The sequence below is a fragment of the Octodon degus genome, unplaced genomic scaffold (assembly GCF_000260255.1).
Source record: "Octodon degus isolate 3935 unplaced genomic scaffold, OctDeg1.0 scaffold00223, whole genome shotgun sequence".
Lineage (NCBI taxonomy): Eukaryota > Metazoa > Chordata > Mammalia > Rodentia > Octodontidae > Octodon > Octodon degus.
The window spans coordinates 582557-591818 of NW_004524799.1; the positions used below are offsets into that span (position 1 = coordinate 582557).

Consider the following 9262-nt stretch of genomic DNA (forward strand, 5'->3'; position numbering starts at 1 on the left):
AAAGTGGTTAGGATAGATATATAGTTGCATTCTCTTAATGAATAGAATGATTTGTTCTAATGGTGTTTGTAAATAGGATCTCAAGTCCGCATGTTGTACAGCAATTAACCACTAAGAAGAATATATGCAGTGTATTATTTGTTGAAACTACTTCCGGTTTGATTTGAAACTGTCTCATTGCTATCTGTTTATCAATAAAATTTTGAAAAAAAAATAAAGTCAGTGCAAACTTAATTTAGGGGGCTAGGGCTAGGAAATCTGCTGAAGCTTTTCTACCTCATCATTTATCATTAGGCCTTAAAAAAGTAATGTTTAAATTTATTCTTAATATAGTCTATTCATAATACTTTAAGAATGGCATTAGAAGTTTATTTAGATAATCCCAACTTAGTTGCACTGATAACCTGAAAAGAAACTTTATTTGCAGTTAAATAACATAAGAAGGTTATATGTTAGGTATGCATCTCAAGTATTGTCATCTGAATTAAATGGTCATGGCTTGGGAAAGAAAAAAAAAAAGACAGCTTTCATCGCATCCCACAGGTTCCAGTAAGTTGTATTTGCATTTTTGTTTGATTGTAAATATTGTTTAATTTCTTCTTTAATTTTATCTGTGACCCACTGGTTGTTCCAGAGGTTGTTACTTAATTTCCATGTGTTTATGGTGTTTTTGTGGATTCCTTTGTCAATGATGTCCAGTTTCATTGCACTATGGTCAGATAGTACGCCTAGGATAATTTCTATTCCTTTGCATTTACTTAAGCATGCTCTGTGTGCTGGTGTACGGAGAGCATCCTGGGTGCAGCTAAGAAGAATGTGTATTCTGACATTGCTCAGTGAAGCATTCTGTAAAGGTCTAGTAAGTCCCTTTCTTCACAGATTTGGTTTAGTTCTATTATTTCTTTGCTGGACTTTTGCTTAATTGATTTATCTCTTTATGACAGTGGCATGTTAAAGTGCCCCATTACAGTTGTATTATTGCTTGTTTGATTTTTCATGCCTGTTACAATTTGCCTTACCTAGCTGGGTGCTCCTACATTGGGTGCATATATATTCATGCATGCTGTTATCTCTTCCTCATGCGGTTCCCTCCTCCCAACAAGTATGTAGTAATCATCTTTATCTCTTTTAATCCTTCTTGGGTTGAAGTCGATGTTGTCAGCAAACAGAATAGCTACCCCTGCTTTTTTCAGGGTCTTGTCTCATAGAGTATTGTTTCCTATCCTTTGACTTTCAGTCTATGAACTTCTTTTTGAGTTAAATGTGTTTGAGCCTTGACCTCTGAAAGGTTCACCATCATTGGTCTGGAGCAGTGATTTTCATGCTGCCCTGCTGCCCCACCAACTTCCACCGTGGAGGTGACAGTGGGGTAAGCATGGGTTCGGAGAGGAAAAGCTTTTGGATTTCACTGGGCTCCATCCCATAGGTTTGCTTTGCCCTGAGAAGCATCCCCCACCCCCACCCCCACCCCTAGCCCAGTGCTGAGGGTGGAATCTAGGGTTTTACAAATGCTAAGCAAGTGCTCCTCCACCAAGTGATGCCCTAGCCCACAGTTATGCTTTTGTCTTTTTTTTTTTTTTTTTTTTTTTTTTGTTTTAGTCAGGATCTTGCTATGTAGTTGAAGCTGGGCTTGAGTTCACTATGTTGCCCAGGCAGGCCTCAAACTCATAACACCTCCTGCCTCAGTCTCCCAAATGCAGGGATTACAGGCATGTGCCACCATGCCTGCCCTTGTCTCATCTATTTTTATCCAAAAATCTCTGGATTAGACTAGCTGGATCCAAGCCAGAGTCAGGTTATCTGGATAGTCTAAACAATTCTGGGTTCCAGGGCACACTTGGATTCACCCATTCATCCCTTTGACAAGTTTCTCTTGGATCCCAGTAGTTAAAGGCGCTGGGGGGGGGGTAGATTACATACAATGGAGCCTCTGAAATGACTCTAAATGTACATCTCTCCTGAGATTGGGTCTGGAAGAACTCAAACTATTTGTTTTTATACAGCAGTTGATTTTTTTGGAAAAGCATTTGGAAACAATAAAAGGCTGTGTGCACAGGGGAAAAATGCTTTTAGGGGGATAAAGATGCTAACTTCGTTTAACCTGCAGGGCCAAAGAGCTATCTATCATTGCCTTTTACTCTGAGTGTAAAACCCGTCACTCATCAGGCACCCTGTTAAAGAAACAACCCTGGGGCCCGGGAGATGGCTCAGTAGAATAAACGCTTCCCTGGCAAGTGCAAGGGCCTGAGTTCAATCCCCGGTTCTGCAAAAAGAAAGAAAGAAAGAGCCCTCACAACAACTCTGGGAGTAAAGGGCTGTGGTTGTTTTGACAGGAAACTGAGGCTTTGAGAGGCCCCAGTGTGCAATGGGAGGAGGTTTCAGTGGTGATAGAGCTGGGTCGTAGCCGGTAGCCCCAGTCTTTCAAGCCAAGGCCCATGAGAGGAGTCCCTGAGGCCTCAGGTTAGGTCAGGTCTGCTCTCTCCCAGCATATGCCCTGGGAAAAGAAGTATGTCTTTTTCCATAAAGGCAGGTGGGGAAACACTGAGGAACTCATGAGACCTCACTGCTTGGTACCACAGTTTAAAAAACAAAAAAAAATTAACAATATAGAGTGGGATGGTTTCTCGAAAAGCCAATGCATAAATCCAGAAAGCAAGAGTTGGGCCACTGTGACTAAAGGTGGGGACAAAGAGGGTCTGAAGCTTCCAGAGCCCAGCTTTAAGTCCTAACAGCCATTTTTTTTTCAGAGCATTAACACTTCCTGGGAGAAGTAGGAGTACCAAGTTGCCTAAGGCTTTGATTTGCGTTGGCATGAGTGGGGGACTCGTTTCTAAGTCAGTCATTGGAAGGCCACTCTCAAGATCGTAGGTCTTCCACAAGCGTAACATGCTACCAGCAGGTCCATCTGAGCCAGGCATTGCCTTCTCCACCTTCTGTCCCTCCATCCTGCAACCAGACCTGCCCTTTATAAAGGAAGAAACATTTCATCATTTTCATTTAATGAATTTTATTTTTTGAAGGTGAGACTTAGTACATTCAAAACCCCAGCCCTGGTCCTCTATTTTTGCCCACTTATGAGGCTTCCTCTGGTTTTATTTGCTATCTCAAATTCATGTTGGATCTTGCTATAAGAGCTGGTGCAGATGCCAAGGGTAGCCAGAATGGCTCACATGGACATCATCAAATTGACCTCATTTTCATACATATTAGGGATCAAACCCACTGGGGAGTTGACCATATATACCGTGTTCTTACTGAACAGCTTGAATTCATAATGAATAAGTTGTTCCCAAAATCCATTGTTTGGCCGGATGATGGGGCGGCAGGACTTGGTCCAAGTGTGGGCGTCCAGCAGATTCATGGAGCGGTATTTCATCAGGTACGCAAGACAGAGTGCAGGCGAACGGCTCACTCCGGCGGCGCAGTGCATCAGTGTACAGCCCTGTTTCATTTCCACGCTGTGGATGTGATCAGCAATCGGGTCAAAAAAGTCGTAGATGTTTGAGGTGGGAGTATCGGACACTGGCACCTGTACATATTGAATGTTCTCGAAGAATGTGTTCACCACCTCCACCGAAGCATTGATGACCGTGGTGATGTTATAGCAGGACAATATAAATTTGCTATTTGCAGCCTCAGCATTACTAACATAAAGGCTGCCGGTTATTCTGGAAAGGTCGTAGATGGTGGGTTGGCCCACAGCCTCAGATGGAAGGAGATTTGGAGGTGTTGTCATTAGGGCGGCAGGGCAGTAGTCTCTTGGTGCCCGAGTCAGGGAGCCACTTGCCAGCGATTTCAGGAAGCAACCTCACTGTGAAGTGCCCTGCAGTGGTCTAGGGAAAAAGAGGACCGGACGTTGGTCACTGCCCTCTCTCTCTACTCCGTCACCTCTGGCGTCATAATGCTCAAGGATCTAGAACTCTGGTTTCCATAACAACGGAATAGCGACCCTGGGAGGACATAACCCCTCTCCTCCCCCCACATCTACCCCGCCGGTCATCTAGTTCGTCTAGTTCCTCGTAGTTCTCAGTCATTTTTTTTCAAAGGCCTAATTCTTATCTTTCTTTTCTTTTTCTTTTTCTTTTCTTTTCTTTTTCTTTTTCTTCTTTTTTTCTTTTTTCGCGGAACTGGGGATTGAACTCAGGCCCTTGCACTTGCCAGGGAAGTGCTTATTCTATGGAGCCATCTCTCCGGCCCCACTAATTGTTATCTTTCTTTTAACGTGTTCTGTTACACCGTATCTATTTTATGCTTGAATGATTGGAGCACAGTGAACACAATACCTATGAACGCTTTTGTTTCATTAGTGTTGAAGAACACTCTCCCTGCAAAATATCAGTATCATATTTTATGCTGGAGAACATTTGGCTCATGTGATATGCTAATCTCTATAAAACTACATTGAGATAGGGGTTTGGCAGAGCCTGGTGAGCTGATGTGATATGTCTTTGTTGATTGTAGCCATAGAATCATGTTCCTGCTTACAAACACACCAGCGCTGGTTGTAAGGGAACATCACTACTCTAATCGATTTATAGACCTTTATCTATCATGAAGTTGCCCTGAAGTGGACAGTTGTGACTCATTTGGCTGTGTTACAATTCATTTATACATACTGCCCAAATAATGTATCACGCAATCATATTGTATTACCTGAAACAACAACCTAAATTATCCTGTCTGCTTTCTTCAGAAGGAAATCCTACGTAATCCCAATTACTCAGGAGGCTGAAGTAGGAGGCTTGCAAGTTTGAGATCAGTCTGGGTAATTTAGGAAGGTCCTGGCCCAAAATAAAAAGAGAGATGTAACTCAGTGTAGAGTTTTACTGGGTTAGGTCCCCACTCCTGGGGGGAAAAATAGAGAAAAAGGAGGAAATCTATTTGCTTTGTAAACTAAAAGGCACTTTCATTACTGCCAGAGGTATCTTCTTAGTAATATTAAGCATTTTGGAATGAGTCAAAGTTGCATCATAATTGGGCTAAAATATTATTTTTAAAATATCACCTGACATTTGGATTTCTTCTCTGCAAAGATTTTTACAGCATTTCGGTGAAAATTGAAAAGAACTATAATCTAGAACTAAGAAATTGTTTCCCAGAACAGCCAGAGATTCATATCCTTCACACTTGTTCGATCATTGTTCTGGTTTGTGTACAAATGTGTGCTGTGATATGGACAAAGAGGAAACAGACACCAACCTGTTTACAGTGCTCAGGGATGATAACTTCAAAACACAGTGCATTTTTCTTTCTCCCAGTTTTCATAATCAAATTGCTTTACATTACACTGTCAGTAGCTACAAACCTATCTGGAAGAAAATGAAGTACAGACATTAAATAAATGGAGATTGCTCAATCTGGTTCAAGTTATTTTAAAAGGTTTAATCCAGGGCTGGATGCATGTAGCTCAGTAGCCGAGTGCTTGTTTAGTATGCACAAAGCCCTGAAGTCTGATCTCCAGCACAAAACAAGAAAAATGAATGAATGAATGAATGAATGAATGAATGAGTACATAAATAAGTGTGTTTATGGCATCAAAAGAAACTTTATAATCTATATTGTAAAGGCTCTAAGCAGGTTAGACTCTAGTTAATTTATAACTACGCTCTTCTTAAACTTTAACAATGTAGTAAAAGTGAGCAAAATAATTTCAAATAATGGGGCTGCAGAGATAGCTCAGTAGAATAAGTGCTTGCCTGGCAAGCGCAGGGTCCTGAGTTCAATCCCCAGTAATGAAAAAAAAAAAAAAATTCAAACACTATTCTCAAACAAGCATTACCAGCACATAGTATGTTGATTTATTTATTCTTTCAGCCAGTATTTTATATGATACTCTTTAGTCTGAGGGATGTTGGTTGTCTCAAAGTTTCAGGAGGAAAAACCAGGAACGATGGTTCATGCCTACAGTCCTGGCACTTAGGAGACTGAGGTAGGAAGATCCCTAGTAGAAGGCCACTCTGATCAAAAAATTAAAAATAAAAAGGGCTAGGGATGTCTGTTAGCGGTAGAGCCACACAGGCATGAGTGAGAGCTGTGTTCAATCTCTAGCCTCCTCCTCCTCCAAAGCACAGGAAAGGGATTCAGAGTCATAGAAAGCACTTGGGAAGCTCAAGCAAGAGAACTGCAAGCTTGACCTACAGAGCAAGACCGTGTGTCAAAAGAACAAAAGAAAAATTCCAGTGTGGGGTATGTCCTAGGTGGTAAAGGGGCTGGTATTTCTTCCCTCTGTGTTTGGAAATGAGTCCCTTTCGGCCTCCCACTGGTCTCTATTTCTCTTTCTACTTCAGTACAGAAAATGAGTAAGAGAGTTTCCCAAGAACATTCCCACATTCCAGCACTAGGAAAAGAACCTGGTGTTAAAAACTAGCTAATATTTAGATTTCTCAGGTTGGCAGTCTAGGCCCTTTCCAACCTGACCTAAGCAAGCCTTTTAAATCTCGTTGTTTCATTCATCAGGTTTTCATTAAGAATCTGTTGTTGGGGCCGGGGAAATGGCACAATAGAATAAGAGCTTGCCTTATTCTATTGAGTGCAAGAGTCTGAGTTCAATCCCTGGTTCTGGAAAAAAAAAAAAAAAAAAAAAAAAAAAAGAATCTATTGTATGTTAAACATTTTCACCTAATACAAATTCTCAGTTCTGACCAAACAAATAAAATATTCTTGGTGGGCTGGTGAGATGGCTCAGTGGTCTAAAGCACCTACTTAGAACAAGCTTAGCAAGCAAGCACAGGGACCGCGGTTCAATCCCCCAGCACCACATGCCAGCCAGCCCCGCCCCCTGGTGGGCTGAGCTGGCCACACACACACACACACACACACACACACAAATAAATAAAATTTTAAAAAAATAAAATAAAATATTCTTGGTAAATACAAAGTGTACATTCCTGCCTCCTGACCTTGGCCACACCATCCCTCTTAAGAAACCCATTCCTCTTGGCTTTTTGAACCCCCTCCAAGCTTCAAGACTTTGTTTGATTAATTTAGAAAGAAGTTTCAGGGCCAGCCAAATAGCTCAGTGGATTAAAGTGCCTGCAAGCAGATGCAGGGGCCAGGGGCTCGATCCCTAGGCCTGCCTTGCCAGGGGTGCGCTGAGACAGTGATTGAGACTGGGCATGGTGGCGCATACCTGTAATCCCAGCTCTTGGGAGGCTGTAAACAGGCAGATCACTATGAGTGCAATCTAGTAGTGAGACCCTGAACACCCTGTAGACCCTTCCCTAAAAATACAGGAAAAAGAAAAAGAAAAAGAAAGAAGATTCACTGAGTGAGTATTCTAGAAAATTGAATCTGTCCTGACATGGCACAGATCGAACAGAGCACAGGCCTTGATTTCTGAGAGCTTACAGTTCGGTCAGAGAACGTGATCACAGCAGAGTCCAGAAGAAAGGTTGAGTCATTGTTTTATGTGTGTGTTTGGGGACCTGGGGTAGTAGAGTTCATGGAAGTTTTCACAGAAAACATGACCTGGAACAAAGCTTTTTGTTTCTTTACTATTTTACTGTTTATTCTGCCCAAGTTTTTGTTTTGAAAAATAGCAAACCTACAGAAAAGGTTTGCAAGAATAGAATATTGAGCACCTGTTTGCTCTTCATCTATAATTTCTCTATTGTTAACATTTCACCACATTTGCTTTATCTCTTTAGATACACAAACACAAATATGTTTCTTTGTTTGTCTTATTTTTTCTTCTGACAAGCTACTGAGCATTTATTGTAGATATAAGCAACAAGCACTTCAGCATGTGTCTCTTAAGAGCAAAGACACTGTCTCGCATAATTACGAGACAAAGACAACATTCAGTAAATTTCACATTGGTCTCATATGATTACCTTAATATATAATCCATATTCAAATTTTACCACGTTTCTCAACAATATGATTTATACTTTCTTTTGATCCAGGATCAAATCAAAGATTACACATTGTATTCATTATTGCGCTTCTTTAGCATCTTCTCATTTGGAATAATTCCTGAACCTCTTATCTTTGTAAACACTGGCGTTTTGTAAGAGTTCAGGCCTGTTTTGCAGAACATTTTCCAATTTGGCTTCATTTAATTTTTTCCCTCAGGATTAGAATCAGGTGAAATATTTTGGGCAACAATTTTACCAGAATGTGTGATTCTCAGTACAACACATCAGGGGACATATGTTATCTACTTGTCCTTTAATGAAGATGATAATTTTGACCACTTGGTTATAGTGGTGCTTTGGTTTGAGTATGATTTGTGTCCCTCCTCCTAAGCCTTCACATCCTGAAACTTAATGCTCCTTGTGGGGCATTAAGAAAGTAGAGCGTTGCCAGGCATGTGGCAAATGCCTATCATCCAAACACTTGGGAGGCTGAGGCAGGAAGAGTGCCATGAGTTCAAGGTCAGCCCGAGAGTGAACTGCAAAATGAAATGTCTCAAAAGATGTACATACACACACACACACACACACACACACACACACACACACACTGAAAAAGAAAGAAAACAATGTGAGTACTGTGGTACATGCATTGGAGACTGAGGAAGGAAGACAGCAAGTTCAAGCCCAGTCTGGGCAACTTAGTGACTTAGAAAGACCCTGTCTCAAAAATTTAAACAAGGAGTACTTAGGGATGTAGCTTAGTATGAAGGTGCTGGCCTCAATCCCCAGCACTGCTAGAAGCAAGAGAGGTGAGGCTGGAGGGCAGGAATGTTAATGTGACCATGGTGCTTAGAGTGGTTGGGATTGGATAAGACCATCAAGGTAGGAGGCTGGAGAGATAGCTCAGTGAACTAAACACCTGCTTAGGCAAGCACAGGGTCCAGGGTTCAATCCCCAGCACCACATGCTATGCTGGCCCCACCCCCAGGTGCACTGAATGGGCCACTGAGACCAGGTATGGTGGCACACGCCTGTAATCCCAGCACTAGGGAGTCTGAAAACAGGAGGATCACTACGAGTCCGAGCTGTGTAGTGAGACGCTGTACCAAATACATTTAAAAAAAAAAAAAAAAAAAGAGCCATCAAGGTAGAGCCTTCACAAAGGAATTCTAGTGATTTGCTACAGAAGAGTCACACACATACACATGCAGAGTCTCTGTTACTTGCTGTGCCATGTCCTGTGCCCCTTGACTTTGAACCTCCAGAACCATGAGCACAAATTAACCTGACTTCTTTAAATGTTATTCAGCCTATTGTACTGGGTCAACAGCATCAGAGATGGGCTAGTGTAGTCGATGTTAGCTAGACTTTTCCACTGTAAGGGCAATTTTTCTTTTTTTCATATA

General features: G+C 41.6%; 1 protein-coding gene across 1 annotated transcript; it reads right to left on the reverse strand.

Annotated features, from left to right (window-relative positions):
- Window positions 1–3166: 3166 nt before the first annotated feature.
- On the reverse strand, window positions 3167–3736 carry LOC101586755 (dual specificity phosphatase 21). Its single transcript, XM_004645311.1, has one exon. It carries the CDS (start codon window positions 3734–3736, stop codon window positions 3167–3169), a length of 570 nt encoding a protein of 189 aa, XP_004645368.1.
- Between the last annotated feature and the right edge of the window lie 5526 nt (window positions 3737–9262).

Bases quoted from the DNA above. Each gene is read 5' to 3' on its own strand.
- LOC101586755 (XM_004645311.1), bottom strand. From the start codon at position 3,736: ATGACAACACCTCCAAATCTCCTTCCATCTGAGGCTGTGGGCCAACCC.